At 33.0% G+C, this 24,618-nt stretch overlaps 1 protein-coding gene across 1 annotated transcript in view; it reads right to left on the bottom strand.

The window, feature by feature from the left end:
• Positions 1 to 17,530: 17,530 nt before the first annotated feature.
• Positions 17,531 to 24,618, bottom strand: part of LOC125654976 (uncharacterized) — a 48,419-nt gene continuing 41,331 nt past the window's right edge. Inside the window, exons 15-19 of the mRNA XM_056145217.1 lie at positions 23,194 to 24,224; positions 21,970 to 22,985; positions 21,558 to 21,613; positions 20,682 to 21,306; positions 17,531 to 20,457 (exon numbers count right to left, since the gene is read on the bottom strand). Of these exons, the coding sequence (XP_056001192.1) occupies positions 21,251 to 21,306; positions 21,558 to 21,613; positions 21,970 to 22,985; positions 23,194 to 24,224 (2,159 nt within the window). The 3' untranslated portion in view covers positions 17,531 to 20,457; positions 20,682 to 21,250. The remainder of the gene's footprint in view (positions 20,458 to 20,681; positions 21,307 to 21,557; positions 21,614 to 21,969; positions 22,986 to 23,193; positions 24,225 to 24,618) is intronic.

Raw genomic sequence — 24,618 nt, 5'->3', positions numbered from 1 at the left:
CGTTATAACGAACTAGTTCGTCAATACAACCTATCATTGGGTCAAATGCTGTCTGTATTGTTTCATACCGATTGTTACACCGTCCGTGGTACACTGATTTTGACTACGAATGACTCCGTTTACCTGATCAAGATATAGGGCTCAAGGTGGGTGTGACCGGTCGCGACAAGGGATGCTTACTCCTCCTTGGCACATGATGCCACCTCTGGTGTGTCCAGGGGTCCGTGTTTGCCCACCTATATATTTTGTATTGTTCGTTATCTTCGCCTTTGACCAAAGAAGCCAGAAATAATCAACTTTTACAACATGACAAACGGGAGTGTTGATTCTATGGATCAAATGGTCCATTCGTATACAACGAAAAGGAGAACCAAGAGAGGGCCTGTTGTTCTATTCATGAACATGCTCGACATCATCGGGATAGCAGCATACCTTGTGTGGACAATGGTCTGCAAGGGCCTAGGCCTTGAAGACCCAGTATTCCAATTAGCGCGTTTTTTAAGAAATATCATGAACAGCAAGAGATTAGACAATGTTACGATAGATGATATTTTATTAAGTTATGTATGATAAACTGGAAAATGAGTCCAGTATGTACCAAACAAGATGATAAAATTTATTTCGATTTCACTCGACGATAATAAGCAAAAATCTATTTTGTGAAAATTGTCAAAATAACAATATGACATTTAAGTTAGATATTTTCTTAACAGAAAAAAATATATTGCACAAATTTATCATAAGAAGTTGGTAAGGGTTCAGTCTAGACACACATAAAATAAAAACAGTCGGTCAATATATTTTGGGGTATTATGATCAAAATTTCTACTATCGGGCTTCGAAGGCCCCTTCTTGCAATCAGTGTGATTTTTTTATCCTCCTACCGAAGGGTTAAGTCTAAGTTTCTTTCGAGAAACTCAAGCTTTGGTGTATTACTTTTTTCGTGAACCCCCATACATATTATATGACTGTAAGAACACCACACTCAAGGTTTCTTACAGAGGATTATATATCAAAAAATTACATGTAAGTACTAAAGGTTAACGTTTACGGTTCAGTTGGCATATATCTACAATAATTAATCAAATCTTCTGTAGAATTTCTGTCTAGATATCTACAATAATTAATCAAATCTTCTGTAGAATTTATGTCTAGACATTTTGTAATAAAATCTTTAGCTTTCAGTAGAGTAGCAAGAGGCCTATGGGCCACGTCGCTCACCCAAATCACTTTAGCCATTGTTCAGCTGTTGTGATTTTAAAAAAGATTGTTTTATCAATCTTTATTCTCATGAAAAAAAAAAATGATCCCATATTGTGGCCCCAACCTAGCCCCAAAGAATCACAACATAACTGAAAATGAATTCACATAACACAGAAATGCTTCAACACCAATATGACTTAAATGATCTTGCTGTTCTGGATAAGACCAAGGTCATAAGGTCATAGATCATGGTATGATACGAAAAACCTTGCCATAAGAAATCTATATGACAAAATATGAAAGCTCTATCTTATATAAATGTGGAAATATGAAATAGGTAAGATTTTCATTAAAAGTAGGTCAAGGTCAAACACTAAAGTAAATCAAGGTATCGCCATAAAAATCTATATACAAATATAAAAGCTTTTCCTTAGATTGTTCAGGAGATATTGGTTACCTCAGGTGTGCCTCCGTAACCGAGTGGTTAGAGCATCGCGCTCAAAATCACACAGCCTCTCATCTTTGTCGGTGCGAGTTCAAATCCCGCTCGCGCCGGTAAGTGAGAAAGTTTCCCAGTTTACTTTCGGAAGGTCAGTGGTCGCTTCCCAGGTACATTGCATCTGGGTTCTCTCTTCCACCAATAAAAAATGGGCGCCACCAGATAAGATATAAGAAAGTAGGTCAAGGTCACATGTATCACAAAGTCATTTTGTCATAAAGAATATCTATACAAAATATGAAAGCCCTACCTTGAATGCTTCTGAAAATATTTAAAGGTTAAATTTTCTTCAATTATATATATTATATTGTAAAACACAAAAGTTGACTTATTAATGACACTACGCTACATATGAACTCCGACCCAGAGAAGGGAATTAAACAAGAAGTGTACAACGGGTTATAAACAGCTGTGGTAATTTAGTAGTGTACCACGGGTTATAAACAGCTGTGGTAATTTAGTAGTGTACAACGGGTTATAAACAGCTGTGGTAATTTAGTAGTGTACCACGGGTTATAAACAAGCAGGGCAATTTAGTAGTGTACAACGGGTTATAAACAGCTGTGGTTATTTAGTAGTGTACAACGGGTTATAAACAAGCAGGGCAATTTAGTAGTGTACCACGGGTTATAAACAGCTGTGACAAATTATTAGTGTACAAAGGGTTATAAACAGCTGTGGTAATTTAGTAGTGTACAACGGGTTATAAACAGCTGTGGTAATTTAGTAGTGTACCACGGGTTATAAACAAGCAGGGCAATTTAGTAGTGTACAACGGGTTATAAACAGCTGTGGTTATTTAGTAGTGTACAACGGGTTATAAACAAGCAGGGCAATTTAGTAGTGTACCACGGGTTATAAGCAGCTGTGACAAATTATTAGTGTACAAAGGGTTATAAACAGCTGTGGAAATTTAGTAGTGTACCACGGGTTATATACAAGCAGGGCAATTTAGTAGTGTACAACGGGTTATAAGCAGCTGTGGTAATTTAGTAGTGTACAACGGGTTATAAGCAGCTGTGGTAATTTAGTAGTGTACAACGGGTTATAAACAGCTGTGGTAATTTAGTGGTGTGCCACGGGTTATAAACAGCTGTGGCAAAATTTTTCCTATAATATATTCTTGGGAGTCTGTATTAACAAGCTTTCTCGTTCATGTTACTCATGCATGTAGATAAGAGTACCGTCAACTGGGTTATCGGGCAGTATTGGATAATTATATTACATGCGACGACAATGGAATATATTATATGACATATATACAAAAGATGCAAAGTACTGCACTTCATTCACAGAGTCTAGTCGAGATCAAAAGATTGATGTCGGTTAAAAATCTTAATTCAAGTCCTTTATACATGTATAACGGAGGGAGAGAAGTAATAAAACCCACGTTGTGCAATTTTTTCTGCAATGTGTGCGACCTTTGACCTTCTCCCGTATAACGAACCAAAGAAAGACGTTTTATCATTGATTGATATCTAAATTCTCTGTTTTACCATTGATTGATATCTATATTCTCTTTGTTTTATCATTGATTGATATCTATATTCTCTGTTTTATCATTGATTGATATCTATATTCTCTCTTTTATCATTGATTGATATCTATATTCTCTCTGTTTTATCATTGATTGATATCTATATTCTCTGTTTTATCATTGAGTGATATCTATATTCTCTGTTTTATAATTGATATCTATATTCTCTCTGTTTTATCATTGATTGATATCTAAATTCTCTGTTTTACCATTGATTGATATCTATATTCTCTTTGTTTTATCATTGATTGATATCTATATTCTCTGTTTTATCATTGATTGATATCTATATTCTCTCTTTTATCAATGATTGATATCTATATTCTCTCTGTTTTATCATTGATTGATATCTATATTCTCTGTTTAATCATTGATATCTATATTCTCTCTGTTTTATCATTGATTGATATCTATATTCTCTCTGTTTTATCATTGATTGATATCTATATTCTCTCTGTTTTATCATTGATATCTATATTCTCTCTGTTTTATCATTGATTGATATCTATATTCTCTCTGTTTTATCATTGATATCTATATTCTCTCTGTTTTATCATTGATTGATATCTATATTCTCTCTGTTTTATCATTGATTGATATCTATATTCTCTCTGTTTTATCATTGATTGATATCTATATTCTCTCTGTTTTATCATTGATTGATATCTATATTCTCTCTGTTTTATCATTGATTGATATCTATATTCTCTCTGTTTTATCATTGATATCTATATTCTCTCTGTTTTATCATTGATATCTATATTCTCTCTGTTTTATCATTGATATCTATATTCTCTCTGTTTTATCATTGATATCTATATTCTCCCTGTTTTATCATTGATATCTATATTCTCTCTGTTTTATCATCGATTGATATCTATATTCTCTCTGTTTTATCATTGATTGATATCTATATTCTCTCTGTTTTATCATTGATATCTATATTCTCTCTGTTTTATCATTGATATCTATATTCTCTCTGTTTTATCATTGATATCTATATTCTCTCTGTTTTATCATTGATATCTATATTCTCTCTGTTTTATCATTGATATCTATATTCTCTCTGTTTTATCATTGATATCTATATTCTCTCTGTTTTATCATTGATATCTATATTCTCTCTGTTTTATCATTGATATCTATATTCTCTCTGTTTTATCATTGATTGATATCTATATTCTCTCTGTTTTATCATTGATATCTATATTCTCTCTGTTTTATCATTGATATCTATATTCTCTCTGTTTTATCATTGATATCTATATTCTCTGTTTTATCATCGATTGATATCTATATTCTCTCTGTTTTATCATTGATTGATCTCTGTTTTATCATTGATATCTATATTCTCTCTGTTTTATCATTGATTGATATCTATATTCTCTCTGTTTTATCATTGATATCTATATTCTCTCTGTTTTATCATTGATATCTATATTCTCTCTGTTTTATCATTGATATCTATATTCTCTGTTTTATCATTGATATCTATATTCTCTCTGTTTTATCATTGATATCTATATTCTCTCTGTTTTATCATTGATATCTATATTCTCTCTGTTTTATCATTGATATCTATATTCTCTCTGTTTTATCATTGATATCTATATTCTCTCTGTTTTATCATTGATATCTATATTCTCTCTGTTTTATCATTGATATCTATATTCTCTGTTTTATCATTGATATCTATATTCTCTCTGTTTTATCATTGATATCTATATTCTCTCTGTTTTATCATTGATATCTATATTCTCCCTGTTTTATCATTGATATCTATATTCTCTCTGTTTTATCATTGATATCTATATTCTCTGTTTTATCATTGATTGATATCTATATTCTCTGTTTTATCATTGATATCTATATTCTCTCTGTTTTATCATTGATATCTATATTCTCTCTGTTTTATCATTGATATCTATATTCTCTGTTTTATCATTGATTGATATCTATATTCTCTGTATTATCATTGATTGATATCTATATTCTCTGTTTTATCGTTGATATCTATATTCTCTCTGTTTTATCATTGATATCTATATTCTCTCTGTTTTATCATTGATATCTATATTCTCTCTGTTTTATCATTGATATCTATATTCTCTCTGTTTTATCATTGATATCTATATTCTCTCTGTTTTATCATTGATATCTATATTCTCTCTGTTTTATCATTGATATCTATATTCTCTCTGTTTTATCATTGATTGATATCTATATTCTCTCTGTTTTATCATTGATATCTATATTCTCTCTGTTTTATCATTGATATCTATATTCTCTCTGTTTTATCATTGATATCTATATTCTCTGTTTTATCATCGATTGATATCTATATTCTCTCTGTTTTATCATTGATTGATCTCTGTTTTATCATTGATATCTATATTCTCTCTGTTTTATCATTGATTGATATCTATATTCTCTCTGTTTTATCATTGATATCTATATTCTCTCTGTTTTATCATTGATATCTATATTCTCTCTGTTTTATCATTGATATCTATATTCTCTGTTTTATCATTGATATCTATATTCTCTCTGTTTTATCATTGATATCTATATTCTCTCTGTTTTATCATTGATATCTATATTCTCTCTGTTTTATCATTGATATCTATATTCTCTCTGTTTTATCATTGATATCTATATTCTCTCTGTTTTATCATTGATATCTATATTCTCTCTGTTTTATCATTGATATCTATATTCTCTCTGTTTTATCATTGATATCTATATTCTCTGTTTTATCATTGATATCTATATTCTCTCTGTTTTATCATTGATATCTATATTCTCTCTGTTTTATCATTGATATCTATATTCTCCCTGTTTTATCATTGATATCTATATTCTCTCTGTTTTATCATTGATATCTATATTCTCTGTTTTATCATTGATTGATATCTATATTCTCTGTTTTATCATTGATATCTATATTCTCTCTGTTTTATCATTGATATCTATATTCTCTCTGTTTTATCATTGATATCTATATTCTCCCTGTTTTATCATTGATATCTATATTCTCTCTGTTTTATCATTGATATCTATATTCTCTGTTTTATCATCGATTGATATCTATATTCTCTCTGTTTTATCATTGATTGATCTCTGTTTTATCATTGATATCTATATTCTCTCTGTTTTATCATTGATTGATATCTATATTCTCTCTGTTTTATCATTGATATCTATATTCTCTCTGTTTTATCATTGATATCTATATTCTCTCTGTTTTATCATTGATATCTATATTCTCTCTGTTTTATCATTGATATCTATATTCTCTCTGTTTTATCATTGATATCTATATTCTCTCTGTTTTATCATTGATATCTATATTCTCTCTGTTTTATCATTGATATCTATATTCTCTCTGTTTTATCATTGATATCTATATTCTCTGTTTTATCATTGATATCTATATTCTCTCTGTTTTATCATTGATATCTATATTCTCTCTGTTTTATCATTGATATCTATATTCTCCCTGTTTTATCATTGATATCTATATTCTCTCTGTTTTATCATTGATATCTATATTCTCTGTTTTATCATTGATTGATATCTATATTCTCTGTTTTATCATTGATATCTATATTCTCTCTGTTTTATCATTGATATCTATATTCTCTCTGTTTTATCATTGATATCTATATTCTCTCTGTTTTATCATTGATATCTATATTCTCTCTGTTTTATCATTGATTGATATCTATATTCTCTCTGTTTTATCATTGATATCTATATTCTCTCTGTTTTATCATTGATATCTATATTCTCTCTGTTTTATCATTGATATCTATATTCTCTCTGTTTTATCATTGATATCTATATTCTCTCTGTTTTATCATTGATATCTATATTCTCTCTGTTTTATCATTGATATCTATATTCTCTCTGTTTTATCATTGATATCTATATTCTCTCTGTTTTATCATTGATTGATATCTATATTCTCTCTGTTTTATCATTGATATCTATATTCTCTCTGTTTTATCATTGATATCTATATTCTCTCTGTTTTATCATTGATATCTATATTCTCTCTGTTTTATCATTGATATCTATATTCTCTCTGTTTTATCATTGATATCTATATTCTCTGTTTTATCATTGATATCTATATTCTCTCTGTTTTATCATTGATATCTATATTCTCTCTGTTTTATCATTGATATCTATATTCTCTCTGTTTTATCATTGATATCTATATTCTCTCTGTTTTATCATTGATATCTATATTCTCTCTGTTTTATCATTGATATCTATATTCTCTCTGTTTTATCATTGATATCTATATTCTCTGTTTTATCATTGATATCTATATTCTCTCTGTTTTATCATTGATATCTATATTCTCTCTGTTTTATCATTGATATCTATATTCTCCCTGTTTTATCATTGATATCTATATTCTCTCTGTTTTATCATTGATATCTATATTCTCTGTTTTATCATTGATTGATATCTATATTCTCTGTATTATCATTGATTGATATCTATATTCTCTGTTTTATCGTTGATTGATATCTATATTCTCTCTGTTTTATCATTGATATCTATATTCTCCCTGTTTTATCATTGATTGATATCTATATTCTCTCTGTTTTATCATTGATTGATATCTATATTCTCTCTGTTTTATCATTGATATCTATATTCTCTCTGTTTTATCATTGATATCTATATTCTCTCTGTTTTATCATTGATTGATATCTATATTCTCTCCGTTTTATCATTGATTGATATCTATATTCTCTCTGTTTTATCATTGATTGATATCTATATTCTCTCTGTTTTATCATTGATATCTATATTCTCTCTGTTTTATCATTGATTGATATCTATATTCTCTCTGTTTTATCATTGATTGATATCTATATTCTCTCTGTTTTATCATTGATTGATATCCATATTCTCTCTGTTTTATCATTGATTGATATCTATATTCTCTCTGTTTTATCATTGATTGATATCTATATTCTCTCTGTTTTATCATTGATTGATATCTATATTCTCTCTGTTTTATCATTGATTGATATCTATATTCTCTCTGTTTTATCATTGATTGATATCTATATTCTCTCTGTTTTATCATTGATTGATATCTATATTCTCTCTGTTTTATCATTGATATCTATATTCTCTCTGTTTTATCATTGATTGATATCTATATTCTCTCTGTTTTATCATTGATTGATATCTATATTCTCTCTGTTTTATCATTGATATCTATATTCTCTGTTTTATCATTGATATCTATATTCTCTCTGTTTTATCATTGATATCTATATTCTCTCTGTTTTATCATTGATTGATATCTATATTCTCTCTGTTTTATCATTGATTGATATCTATATTCTCTCTGTTTTAGCATTGATTGATATCTATATTCTCTCTGTTTTATCATTGATATCTATATTCTCTCTGTTTTATCATTGATTGATATCTATATTCTCTCTGTTTTATCATTGATTGATATCTATATTCTCTGTTTTATCATTGATTGATATCTATATTCTCTGTTTTATCATTGATATCTATATTCTCCCTGTTTTATCATTGATATCTATATTCTCTCTGTTTTATCATTGATTGATATCTATATTCTCTCTGTTTTGTCATTGATTGATATCTATATTCTCTGTTTTATCATTGATATCTATATTCTCTCTGTTTTATCATTGATTGATATCTATATTCTCTCTGTTTTATCATTGATTGATATCTATATTCTCTGTTTTATCATTGATTGATATCTATATTCTCTGTTTTATCATTGATTGATATCTATATTCTCTGTTTTATCATTGATTGATATCTATATTCTCTGTATTATCATTCATTGATATCTATATTCTCTCTGTTTTATCATTGATTGATATCTATATTCTCTCTGTATTATCATTCATTGATATCTATATTCTCTGTTTTATCGTTGATTGATATCTATATTCTCTGTTTTATCATTGATTGATATCTATATTCTCTGTATTATCATTCATTGATATCTATATTCTCCCTGTTTTATCATTGATTGATATCTATATTCTCCCTGTTTTATCATTGATATCTATATTCTCTCTGTTTTATCATTGATATCTATATTCTCTCTGTTTTTTCATTGATATCTATATTCTCTCTGTTTTATCATTGATATCTATATTCTCTCTGTTTTATCATTGATATCTATATTCTCTGTTTTATCATTGATTGATATCTATATTCTCTCTGTTTTATCATTGATATCTATATTCTCTCTGTTTTATCATTGATATCTATATTCTCTCTGTTTTATCATTGATATCTATATTCTCTCTGTTTTATCATTGATATCTATATTCTCCCTGTTTTATCATTGATATCTATATTCTCTCTGTTTTATCATTGATATCTATATTCTCCCTGTTTTATCATTGATTGATATCTATATTCTCTCTGTTTTATCATTGATATCTATATCCTCTCTGTTTTATCATTAATTGATATCTATATTCTCTCTGTTTTATCATTGATTGATATCTATATTCTCTCTGTTTTATCATTGATTGATATCTATATTCTCTCTGTTTTATCATTGATTGATATCTATATTCTCTCTGTTTTATCATTGATATCTATATTCTCTCTGTTTTATCATTGATATCTATATTCTCTCTGTTTTATCATTGATATCTATATTCTCTCTGTTTTATCATTGATATCTATATTATACCTGTTTTATCATTGATATCTATATTCTCTCTGTTTTATCATTGATATCTATATTCTCTCTGTTTTATCATTGATATCTATATTCTCTCTGTTTTATCATTGATATCTATATTCTCTGTTTTATCATTGATATCTATATTCTCTCTGTTTTATCATTGATATCTATATTCTCCCTGTTTTATCATTGATATCTATATTATCCCTGTTTTATCATTGATATCTATATTCTCTCTGTTTTATCATTGATTGATATCTATATCCTCTCTGTTTTATCATTGATTGATATCTATATTCTCTCTGTTTTATCATTGATTGATATCTATATTCTCTCTGTTTGATCATTGATTGATATCTATATTCTCTCTGTTTTATCATTGATTGATATCTATATTCTGTTTTATCATTGATAGATATCTATATTGTTTTATCATTGATTGATATCTATATTCTGTTTTATCATTGATTGATATCTATATTCTCTGTTTTATCATTCATTGATATCTATATTCTATATAGTAGGATCACTGAAGGTCGTCAGGGAAACGCCTACACTCACAACCAAACATATTTAGTTAGTTAACCGCCGTAAAATGGCTGTAATGCTGTCAACACAGCGTAAAACAACAAACAAAAAATCTGTAGTTTTTAAAATATAAATACTATCGGATACGTAAAATATATGTATACATTATTCATCTGTAAGCCATTTAATATCACCCAGGCGCGGATACAGAAATTATTTCCGGGGGGGGGGGGGGGGGGTGGGTCGAACCTTTTCACAAAAAAATATCTATAGTATAATAACAGTCAACTCATTTTTCTTATAAATCGTTATATTGTAATTCTTTTATCTTTGCAAATTTCAGGGGGGGGGGGGGGGGGGGGGGGTCCAGACACACACACACACCCCTCCTCTAGATCCGCGCATGTCACCTGACCTTAACTTGACTCGTATTGATTTCCATATTAGAACGATGGAAAGGAAATAATATAGTTCAGGACGGAAAAACTCTAAACTGATAAAATCTAACCATCTTATAATATACAGTGTAGGTCTAAATTCAAATAAAATGTAAAAATACACCAGAAAACAGATTTTCCTACAATTACAACAATCCCGCGAAATAGGTGGGAGTGTTCGTGGAATGTATAAATATTCGCACGCGGAAAGACGGCACGAAAAACTGGATCTAACTAGATTGAAATAAACTGTCTCCATAATTGCAAATGACAAGCGATGGGTTTCAATAGAAATTCAGCTGAATACAAACAGTCTATGTAGAGACTATAAAATGACAATATTCTATCAAATACAAGAGGTGTCCGAAAGAGCCGAGATGGAGGAAACCAGCCACTCTGATAGCAATACGTTCCTGGTGTCAACCTTTTTTCTCGCGTTTGAACTCCACAGAAGTTAGAGGCTTTAGAGAAGATGTCCCATGCTGAACAGAAAGTTAGTTAAAGGCAATTGCGCAAGCACAATCATAAAACAAACGTTTCTGTCATCAATACACCATGTTGTATTCTGTGGGATAGGAAGCTTGGTAATCAATGTAGGCGTTTGTGTTTCTGGTGCATATTTTTATTATTAACTAACTGTCTTCCGTCGTTGTAAAGTGGCGTAGTCTTTCATTTTGGGGGGCACGGACACCGGTCGCTGTGTATATATATATATAATATATACTTATCAGGTCGCGGCTGACGTTGACGTGTTAAAAAAAACACCTTCCATGCGGATCCAGAGAGAGATAGAGAGAGGGGGGGGGGGGGTCCAGTGGATCCGGACCCCCCCCCCCTCCTTTTTTTGCGGACCCAAAAATTTAAGTTATTTAATTTTAACGAGACTTCGAGTCGAAATGATATGAAAGGTGGATACTTGCGTGTAATTGCATCATTCGAATATCTCAACACCAGCATATCATTTAATTCTACGATAAATAAGACGAAACACTGATATATACATATATTTACGATATTTTCGGCAGATATAAGTATCACTTAAGAATTAGTATATGCAACATAAAAGTTTTGCTTAAGAAGCAGACAATTCAAAAGTGAAAAAGAATCCAAGTGCCAGGAATTGCTCAGAATGCAGGTTTTTGCACCATTTACCGCAGAGCTCCTGGGGGCCTAGGTGGCTCCCGGAATCCTGGCCTATTGGGTGTAACCTTTAAATCAGCTTCTCCTTATCATTTAAAATCAGATCTGAGTATAGTGATAATAATGACTAGAAATTGGGAAACAAGTAGTAAAATACACAAAGCATTTTCATGTATAAACTGTCTTAATGATCTCCCCTAAGATGTTATGTACACAAGCAAAAAGGTGTAACCGTAACTGGGGGTGGGGTGGAAATTGTGAAAAGTAGCTAAAATATCAAGTGCTAGACCCCCCCCCCCCCCCCTTAACAAATTCCTGGATCCGCCCATATTGCGGTACTTCACCTACAGCTAGTGACGTCTCAAAATGAGTAAACATATTCTCGAAAGAACGTAAAACAAGCCAACATTAGGCACGGACGGCCTCGTCCTATCACGCACTTTCTCACGCGCTCTACAGTACTGTAAATACTTTATAACTGGCGTGTACGATATTCAGAGGAAATCAGCATTGTCTTTGTTTAGCTATACATGTTCATCGCAAGATGTTTACCGATATCTAGCGGAAATAAGCACCTGTAGACATGTTTAGCTAGGATTTGATTGTACGTTTTTTGCTAGACATGTTTAGCTAGGATTTGAATTTACGCTTTTTGCTAGACATGTTTAGCTGGGATTTGAATTTACGATTTTTGCTAGACATGTTTAGCTAGGATCTGATTTTACGTGTTTTGCTAGACATATTTAGCTGGAATTTGATTTTACGTTTTTTGCTAGACATATTTAGCTAGGATCTGATTTTACGTTTTTTGCTAGACATGTTTAGCTAGGATCTGATTTTACGTTTTTCGCTAGACATGTTTAGCTAGAATTTGATTTTACGTTTTTTGCTAGACATATTTAGCCAGAATTTGATTTTACGTTTTTTGCTAGACATGTTCATCGCTAAATGGATCCATAACATCACAATAAACATTTTGCGATGAACTTATCTTGCAGAAAATCTTTCGTGCCAAAACACACACCGCCATGGGCCACATCGCTCACCTCGACGCCTTGGTCCTGCACTTCGTTATGATTTTAAAAAGATTTTTGTTGTTGAATGTTTACTTCCATGAAATAGTTTGACAGCAACTTATATTAGCCCCAAAGGCTCGTGACATACCGGAACTTGAATTCACACAAAATGGGTATGCCCTCAATATTAATATGACGCACATGACCTAGCTGTGCTAGAGAAAAGCATCTTTCCTGTATTATTTATTTGATCCATCTTAACACTAAGGTTAATAAGAGGACCACAGGCCTTATCGGTCACCTGAGTACTAGTGAAAAAGTATCACTACTCCCAAGGACTATGAAATCTAAAAAAAAAAAAAAAAATCCTATTCTGAATATCTATTTTAACTAATTTCTAATGTTCAGCAACAGTATAAAACAAGATGTGTTCTTAAATTCCAATGCCCTCAAAAGTGCATACACTGAGGAAAGGCTTTAAATAATACAAAGGTATATTAACATTAAAACATCAAAAGATATGACTAATTTGGACCCAATCTATAGTCAAAACCCTGGGTTGTAAATTTACCATTTTTTTGTACATACTTTTTCTGCTATTCCTGAGTATGCATTTCGATTTTATACAGTATCAGCAAACTTACAGATAAATACTGTATACTAAGTCCCCCCCCCCCCCCTGGGGTCAGAACCCCTACCCCGGGGATTATCAATTTTACAATTTTGGTAAAGGACTACCTGCTCTTTCTAAATATCCATTTAGTTTCAATTTAGTATCAATAACACTAAAGAAGATGTTATTTAAGTCTTTTACACAGAAACACTATATAGTAAGTTTGGCCCCGCCCTGGGGTCAGACTCCGTACCCCAGGGATCATGAAATTTACAATTGTGGTAGAGGTTTTCCTGCTCTACATCACTATGCATTTAATTTTTCTTAAACATGTGCGGTCGGAAACCCACAGTCGGCCGCTCCACGTTCATTTACCGTGGGTTACAAGGCCAGTATTTTCGCTGGAAGGTGTTTCTCGGCTTCTATATGTAAAAAATTATTAATAAGTTTAAGCTACCCTACATTTTTAATGGACGAGAACGTAATTTACATAAACCTACAAACATCCGATACATGTAGTACTTAGTACAGGCACCTGAAGTGTAAATAGTTTGTATATATCTTATTACATACCCCACCACCACCCCTTTCTAGAATGAGATTATTTTATACATATATATACATGTACTACATAAATTAATGATTGAAGTTGGTAAATATTCTGGTATTACTAGGAATGAACGAATATGTAACAAATGCAACTCCGGTTTATTAGGTGAGGAGATTCATTTTTTTTTTTTTTTTTTTATTAAATGTGAAAAGTTTGCTGATGAAAGAAAATCTTTTTGTGGTGCTATAGAAAAAACAGTTAAAAATCTTACCAAACTCAATGATGAACAAAAATTCATTTACATACTATGTTCTGGAGAGCCATCCATTCTAAATATAACTGGAAAATTTATTTTGAACAATATATGACACTGTATTTGTATATAACTATGTGTTATGTAATCACTTCTTTCTTTACTTGTAGGCCTATATGTATATACATGTACATTATTTGTATGTATTTTCATGCTGCCCCTTGAGGGACCTCGATTGGAAATATATTAGTATCTCACAAGTGGTCATCTCTGAAGCTTACAGAAAGTACAGACTGACTATCCAGAACTACTTATCGACTTATGATGGTGATCGGTTGGGAAATAACATATTTTGGATATATTTGTAGTTCTGTATAAAATAATTTCATTCTGGAAAGGGGGGGGGGGGGGGGGGCAGTATATAAGATCTATACAATCTATCCGGCCACACTCCAGGTGCCTGTGGTACTTAGACCTTAGTAGACTGGTAGGGAGATAAGAGAAAACGGCACCCACACTCTTTAAAACGTTGAGTTTAGTTTTAAATATTCCAAGATTCGACACTTAGCCTAGTTGTGCAGAAAATATTTCCATTTTCAATAAAAATGCCACAGGAAATTCGAGTGAAGCTTAATGTAAACAAATTCCTTAGTCTTCAAAACCACAAGATTTTTTAATGTCGTGAAAATATTCTAACATAATTATTATATTCTTTTGAAATCTAAGCAAATGATTCAATAAATAGCGAAATATTGTGCCAGATTTAGGCTAGACCTATGTAGGCCTATATACTCGGCGAATTCACGAACCCGGGCACACACACACAATGATTAATCCTAGCATTACTTTGTTTTAAAATATCAAAATAACACTTTATCTATTGACTTTGAAGTAAGTGATAATTTCTTTTAATAGCTTAAAACTTACTTTCCTAGAGATGCAAAAGAATGTCGTCTGCTCGTCAGTTTCAGAAAGGGAGCCTACTGTAAATGTATATAGTATAGAGTTACTGACCTTGAATGCGAGAGACGGACGCGTAGCCAGAAAATGGAAGTGGAAGTACGGTAAGGGGGGAGGGGGGGGGGGGGGGGGTGAGGGCCGTATGTAGCCTACTGGAACTGAGACAGGGGGTCTGAGGGCCGTATGTAGCTTACTGGAACTGAGACAGGGGGTCTGAGCATGTAGCCTACTGGAACTGAATTTGCATTTGTTTGTCTAGTGTTTTTATTGTTTTCGACTAGTATATATATATATATATATATATATATATATATATATATATAGGGGGTAAATGTTACTTATAACAAAGAATAGCCCAAGTCCGTCTCATGACATAGTGGCGGATATAAAGTACTTGGCCATAAGTAAGTTCCCAAAGTTTTCTCTATATTTCATGTGAATCAATCTTTTTTCAAAATCTTCTCTTGGAGCCAATTTTCCCTCTATGTGGATGAAATAAAAACCATTTTGTTTAGAAATATCAATTTTTAAACAACGTTACGATGAAATCTTGCAGAGAGATACATGTAGGCCTAACAATTTATTCATGTTATTTTTTTTTTTAATTCCAAAATAACACATAGAAAGATTAAGTATACTCTCAAATGATCAAACTTCGTGTTAAAATTGACCTTTACAATAGATTATTATATGATTATTCTGAAATTATTAAATGTGCCACGGTGAATACTTCCGAGATCAGTGCTCTTTATTTCATCAAAATTGATCAAGAAATGCGTTCTGAATTTTTTGTTGTTGAAAATATATGGTTTTGTATGAAATATATATATAGCCGAGTACTGCAATTCTCCGATTCACTTCCTCTCTCGACAAATGATGTGTAGCCGACACCTCGACAAATGATGTGTAGCCTACACCTCGACAAATATGTGTAGCCGACACCTCGACAAATGATGTGTAGCCTAGACCTCGACAAATGATGTGTAGCCTACAGCTCGACAAATGATGTGTAGCCTAGATCTCGACAAATGATGTGTAGCCTAGACCTCGACAAATGATGTGTAGCCTAGACCTCGACAAATGATGTGTAGCCTACCCAGAAACGTATTCGCGTTTAGACAGCTGATTGATATAACAGCTTGGTATTGTACATGCAAAACTAGCACGAGAGTAGTTAAAGTGTGTGCCCATATTGTTGTCATACTGTTATCTTGCAGGGGTGGATCCAGTAATACTTGAAGGAGGGGGAGGGGTCTACCATTAATTTTGGTTTTCAAAGGGGAGGGGGTCCATACTCAAAATGCGATATTTTTACCTTTTTAGCAAAATTTTCTGATAGAAGGGGTGGGGGGGGGGATTCACCCCCCTCCCCGTGGATCCACCACTGTATTAGATACGTCATGCCATACTGATATCTCTAGTACAGAGTCGGTGGACGAGATTGATCATCATTTGTTGGAGACACTGTTAAAACGTTCCAGATTCCGCGGACACCGAGAGAATATTTTAGAGGAATTTACTCATACACTTTTAAAATAATTTGTTTCTACCGTCTGTACAATATAGATGTATTTTGTTTCTACCGTCTGTACAATATAGATGTATTTTTGATATATCGAACGCTGAAAATTCTACTATAGTGTATTTAATAGAAGAATTCATGTCGACTCTTAAAACCCTGTCATCTTTTCGTAAGTCGCTAATCATCGTTCTGTCGTCTTTCTGCCTCGAAAAGACAACAAAATTGGTCACTAATTTGCTGGTTTTCTTTGTTGTCTTTCGCCTGTATTCGTCTTTCGCCTGTATTAGTTTTGACGTCTTTTCATCATTTCGGGACTAAAAGTAGCCAATTATCGTTTTGTCGTCTTTTTGCCTCAAAATAACGGAAAGACGACAAATTGTAAAATGACACAAATCAGCCTCTATACTTGTGTCAATAATTGTGATCCTATTTTGTCGCCAAATGCCTTCGGAAATTGCACGTGTATAGGAATTCCAAGTAAAATGTGTTAAACGTCTTGTGTTAAACAAAAACGAAATTAAAAATATGGCAAATAACTACAACACCCCGTGTTAAAGTGGTAAATAAATATTTAATGGATTGGTAGACTTGATTTCGCAAACTCGTGTATATATATATGTATATATATATATATATATATATAGTGAGAGAGCATCCCGGTACACCAATAACATTTGCAGTTCATAACGAAGTACATGGTTAATACACAAAAAGTAACAACAGAGCGGATTTCCTGAAGTTGAACATTCAACAATGATATGCTACTGACAATTAAAAAAACAAAAACAAGAGGCCTACAGGCCTTATCGGTCACCTGAATACTAGTGAAAAAGTATCACTACTTCCATGGGCTATGAAATCTAGAAAAAAAATTCATGTTCTGAATATCTAAGCTAAATTCTAATGTTCAGCAACAGTATAAAACAAGATCTGTTCTTAAACCTCCACTGCCCTCAAAAGTGCATACACTGATGAAAAGCTTTAAATAATAGGCGTATTAACATTAAAACATCAAAAGATATGACTAATTTGGACTGTATCCAAAGTCATAACCCTGGGTTATGAAATTCAGCATTTTTTGTACATCCTTTTCTGCTATTCCTAAGTATGCATTTAGATTTTATACAGTATCAGCAAACTTACACATACATGTACATACATATACTATATACTAAGTTTGGCCCCACCCTGGGGTCAGAACCTTTACTCTGGAGAAAATCAAATTTACAATTGTGGCAAGACTACCTGCCCTATCCATTTAGCACTATATACCAAGTTTGGCCCCGCCCTGGGGTCAGAACCCCTTCCCCGGGGATCATGAAATTTACAATTTATGTCCCCCTTGTTCCAAAGATGTTTCATACCAAATATGAAAAGAATTGGAATGATAGTTATCAAAAGGAAGTTAAAAATGTCTATTGTTCACAAATTTAATAACTGACCATCTTGGACCCACCCTGATACCAAAACCCCTACCCCTGGGATCATCAAATTTACAATTTTGGTAAAGGACTACCTGCCCTTTCTATTTACTTTCAATTAGTATCAATAGCACTAAAGAAGATGTTATTTAAGTGTTTTACACAAACACTTTATACCAAGTTTGGCCCCGCCCTAGGGTCAGAAACCCTACCCGGAGGATTATGAAATTTACAATTTTGGTAGAGGCTTTCCTGCTTTACATCACTATGCATTTAGTTTTTCTTACATGTGTGTGGTTCTTGAGAAGAAGATTTTTGAAAATTGGTCAGTTTTGGGCAGTTTTTGCCCCGCCCCTAAGGCCCCAGGGGAGCTGGAGTCAGGAAATTTACAATGTATGTCCCCCTTCTCCCAATGATGTTTCATACCAAATTTGAAAAGAATTGGACTGGTAGTTATCAAGAAGTTTAAAATGTTCAACTGTTACATGTAACACACGGCGGACGACAACCAATTGCAATAGGTCACCCGAGTTTAATCGGGTGACCTAAAAATAAAATATTCCGAATACACCCCAACGGTGTTCTGGAATAGGAAAACACACGGAATACCATACATGTACAATCCAAAAATAACACGTGCGCAACGCATGTAAATAAGGCTGCACGTGAATCTTACATGGAAATCAAAACTTCGTACAAAAAACACAAAAATTTATACAATTTTTGAAAAAACGGCGTATTTTCTGAAGCGCATTAGCGGCGTGAAGTGTTGCAGTTCACATACCCACATTAATTTAAAAAAAAAAAAAAAGGTTTAATCTTTATATTTTCATTTTACCTTCATTTCTGTCCAAATTCCCAGCCGTTGAGACAGGTGAACTAAATTTATGATTTCATATACACATTGTTTACAACTGCATCGCATACTAGTATATGAGGAAATAACTATAATTTCAATTTGTACGGAGATCAAAGACAAACTCGTTGGAAATGTAAATATAAATAAATAAATACAATAAGACAATCCTTAAAATAAAAATAATATGAATCTAAATATGTTCTATTACACAATTCACCATAAACACAACGACCGCAGACCTCAAGGCTCACCCGAGTATCGCTCAAAAGAAACACGACGTGTTGCATCTTTCGAGTGTATGTTGTCAATTAATGGCGATCAAATGCATGGACCATTATTTCTCATTTTTCATTCAAGACGAAATTACGCATTCTCCTATTGGTCAAAATGATTTGGTCTCAGTGCTCACTAGAACGTTATGCCTTCTGTTTGTTTGCTGCACGCCCTGGAGTAATTTTAAAAGATTAAATATATTTTCTATGTGACCTATTCAACTTATCCTGATCCTATTCCCTGGAGTTATTCTGCCTATCCTGATCCTATTCCCTGGAGTTATTCTGCCTATCCTGATCCTATTCCCTGGAGTTATTCTGCCTATCCTGATCCTATTCCCTGGAGTTATTCTAACTATCCTGATCCTATTCCCTGGAGTTATTATATCTATCATGATCTGATTCCCTGGAGTTATTCTGTCTATCATGATCCTATTCCCTGGAGTTATTATATCTATCATGATCTGATTCCCTGGAGTTATTCTGTCTATCATGATCCTATTCCCTGGAGTTATTCTGCCTATCCTGATCTTATTCCCTGGAGTTATTATATCTATTCTGAACCTATGTCCCCGGAGTCGTGGATTTCACAAGTTTGGTACGCCATGATCATGATAACTATTCACTCTGCCTGCAGCATGTTCAGGTGTAAAGAATTTTTTTTTTACAGATGACATCATCATTCAAAGTTTTTGGTCCCACCCCTAGAACTCAAAGATGGCATTTTTTTGTTTACATACCCCGAAAGATGCAACACATAAAATATGGTGACAGATATTAGATATTCAAGTAGTTTCTGTTGAAAATTAATGTTCAAAAGTAAAAGAACAAAAAAAAAATCAACGAGGGTCGAGCAGACATAGCAAGAGATCACCCATATGCTCAGGTGACATAAAATGTTACACAGTAAGTTATACACAGGATACCTGTTCTACACAGTAAGTTATACACAGGATACCTGTTCTACACAGTAAGTTATACACAGGATACCTGTTCTACACAGTAAGTTATACACAGGATACCTGTTCTACACAGTAAGTTATACACAGGATACCTGTTCTACACAGTAAGTTATACACAGGATACCTGTTCTACACAGTAAGTTATACACAGGATACCTGTTCTACACAGTAAGTTATACACAGGATACCTGTTCTACACAGGAAGAGGGCTAAAATTCACATTAAAATCAACACGTATAGTTGCTGTAGGTAGCCTTCTCTACTCTTACTGTAAGTCAAAATCGTCAAATCAAATCTGCATGCAGCGAGTAGGATCTAACAATAACATTTTCACAGACTGGACACATCATAAAAACTACACGAATACATGTACATGTAAAACAAGATACCATGGAAAAAAACAGGACTGAATTTTAAGCTGTACATAGTATATAAACACATAAATAAAATGTTGAAATGGAATGCAAAGAAATATGGCTACTATACTTGTGTCACGTCACTGCGTTATAGTTTCACATTTTCGAACAAATCTATTTTTATTTCACTGAGACTACAATTTTGTTGTTTCCACTGCTATGTTAATTTCACGAATTTTTCCTTCAGCAAACATAGCGAAAATAAAACGTTGTTGAGAAATAAAACTGTACAACGTAATCTATCTGATCTACACATTAAGATGCATGTGATATTTTATCTACATGAATATTATACATAAAGTTGGTTTTGAATTATCTTGGACTTGGACGACTTATGTTTTTCAGTCCAGGAGCTGATTTTTGTGTTCCTCTCTGTGACGTGACTTCCAATCCAAGGCTGAAATTTATACATATTTCATTTGTCCATCAAATACAATACAATTAAAAATTTCATTTAACTCTTGACAATATTTACATCTTGCAAGACTTACCCTGACAAATATCTACATGTTGCAAGACTTACCCTGACAATATCTACATGTTGCAAGACTTACCCTGACAATATCTACATCTTGTAAGACTTACCCTTACAATATCTACATGTTGCAAGACTTACCCTGACAAATATCTACATTTTGTAAGACTTACCCTGACAATTTTTCCCACAATAATACCTGGCACTAATAATGCCTTCTTGCTTGCATCTAAAAAAGCAAAGAAAAACAGAACTTACTCTATATGATTTCTCACCGATAAAGAAATAAAATTTGTGCATATTCCGGTCATTGTAAATCACCTGGCAAGATTTTACTGAAGAGTTTATATTTTTGAACTTCAATGTTCCTGAAGTGCTTTATACAAAGAAATTTAACCCCCATCTTATTTTCCTTCATTTCATCCACCATGGGTAAATATAAAAGTGGATGACTATCAATATACTTGAGCAGCAAATTTAAAATACAAAAATCGTTTTTCAATGTATATAGGCAGAAATTTCCCCATATGCAGTACTTCACAATGAATTTCAACATTTTTCATCACAGAATCTAAGCAGACCTACTTGAGACATTTTTTGTATGTTTTAGCAGCCGGTTCCTCTGTCTCACAATATGAGCACGTCTTCAGGTCTCCTCTGAATGTCTCAGTCTGGTCTACAGTGGACGACTGCTTGTCTTTTGTAGATTTTTCCTCATGATTAATTGATTCCTTTTCTGTACTTGTTACTTGATCTGTCTGGGTCGAGCTTTGCTGTTTGCTTAGCGATTCTACTGGAACTTTTTCTGTCTGAGTCGAATTTTGCTTTTTGCTGAATGATTCTACCGTAACTTGTTCCATAGATTGATTCTGATTGTCGGGTGTTGGTTTCTCATGGTGTGTTACGGTTGAATGGTTTTGTTCTGTAATGGTTGGCTGCTCTTGGTCTGTTATAGATGGCTGGATTTGTTCTGTCCTGGTTGAATTCTCTAGATCTGTTACAGATGACCGAGTATTGTTTGACTGGTCCTGAACCTTGTGGTTTAATGGGTGAACCATACTTCCCAAACTTTCTTCTTTCTTGAGAGTCAGCTGAAATTTCTCTGAGAATAACAACTTATTTTCTTTAGCCTGGGATGGCTCATTCTCAGTCACAGATGACTGATTTTCTCTAGTTACAATTGACTGATTTTCTTCAGTCATGGTTGACTGATTTTCTTCAGTTACAGTTGACTGATTTTCCTCTGTCAGGCCTTGCTGTGTATCTCCACTATGTGCCGCCTCCTCCTTATTAGACTGAGTTGCTTCCCTTTCCTTGCTTAACTGACCTTTCACAACCCCTGGCTGAGTGGGCTCATTCTCGGTTGTACTCAGATGATTCTCATTATTCTCTGATTCTGGGCTTTGGGTTGTTGCTTGTTTCCCGTTTGGTCCAGTTTCGGTCTCGTCTGCTGTCTTTGTCAGCCCGTAGCTCTCCTGCTCTACAGCTTGTGTGTTTACACAATTATTTGAAGGCTCAGAAATGTCCACTATGTCATTTTCTAAAGGCATATTTTTATTTGCATCTTGATATTCATCAGCTGAATCACTGCCCACGCTTTCCTACAATACAAGTAATCATCATAATGAATTAACTTTATAGTCCATAAGAAAAAAACTTTACTGTGGCATATTTACTAATATCAAAACAACAATTGCAAGAGGATTACAACAGTATAGAATGGATTTATACATGTACACTACCAAAGTAAATCAAAATGAATTCATAAATAAAATACATAGATTTTTGTTTTTCAGAGAGCATAATTACCCAATTTTCATCACTTTCATCAGAAATGCTCTCGAGTCCTTTGTCATCTACTTCTGCTATGCTTTCTCTATTTTCTTCACCTACATTTTCCACTGCCTCCTCTTCCTCTCTGACTTCTGCTATGCTTTCTCTCTTTTCTTCACCTACATTTTCCACCACCTCCTCTTTCTCTCTGACCGCCTCTTCTGTTACTGCTGAGTGATTCACATGTCCTTTCTGTATTTCTGAATCATCATCTTCATTAAGGCTGGTACCCCTCTCTTCAATTACTATTCCTCCTACTTTCTCTTTTGGTTTACTTTCAGTTTGTGTATTTGCTTCATCTCTACTTTCATTATGAATACCCACATCCTTTTCAGTTTTGACAAGTTTGTCTTTGTTGTTGTTTGTGTCATTACTTTTCCTCTCTGTTACATTTTCCTTCTCACCCCCATTAGGCCTCTTTTCCTCTTCTGCTTCCTTCTTTACTTTCATTCCTTCAGGCATTTCCTTTACCACTCCTCGATCTTTTCCCATCACAATCATCCTCTTGAATAACCTCTCCCTTTCGAATTGAAATTTTTCCTTCATAGCTTGTTCGGTTGGAGGAACAAATTCGTCATCACATTTCCTTCTTTTTTTCAGGACAGCTTCGAAGAAACCTTTAATTTCCTCCCTAGTTTTGAGATCCACTTCTTCGCCTTCTGGGATTTTCTTTAAATTGGCACTGATTTCATCTAATCGCTGTCTATCTCTTTCTTTCAGAATGGCATGACGTTCAAACTCTTTATTCAGTAAGTCCTGAAGAATGGGCTTTTTATTGATAGTCCCGAGCCTTAAGTCCAGATCCTCTCGCTTTGTTACAGTGACAGGCTCCATGGCTGTAGGCTCCAACTCCACAAATTTTCTAAAAGGTCCACATGGACAGATTCTCCTATTTTTCTTACATCGTAGACAGAACACTCTTTCCCAAGGCATGGTTTTATTCAAAGGGTCTTTCTCAAAAAAAGAATAGTCTATGGTTCGAAAGCCTCTTTTTTGGAGTTCAGGCTCTGTTTACAAAAAAAAAACAAAAAAAACAAATGGGTTAAGGAGGTATGCTACACCAGAGAAATTTGATGTAGATGAAAAGTGGCGGATATGTACCACAATATTTTCAAGTTCAAAATTTTCAAATTTACTTTATTTTGTCAAAAAATATAGTTTTAGTTGAAGGTAACCTGAAAAAAATCTAAAACCCCTGCTGGACTCGAACCTGCGACCTACAGTTCAGCAGTCGGTATTCTAATCTATTGAGCTACTCGGCTATGTATTTAAAAGGAAAAGTCAAATATTGCTGATATCGATTTTTTTCATCCATGTTTTTAAAGGAAGTCAGCCATTATGACGATGTAGAGTACTACATGTACCTTAAAAGCTGTCATACATATACATGTGATGGCAGGA

Source organism: Ostrea edulis, chromosome 7, assembly GCF_947568905.1.
Source record: "Ostrea edulis chromosome 7, xbOstEdul1.1, whole genome shotgun sequence".
Classification (NCBI taxonomy): domain Eukaryota; kingdom Metazoa; phylum Mollusca; class Bivalvia; order Ostreida; family Ostreidae; genus Ostrea; species Ostrea edulis.
The sequence above is the reverse complement of the archived record's forward strand: the minus strand, read 5'-3'. Positions and strand labels throughout refer to the sequence as shown.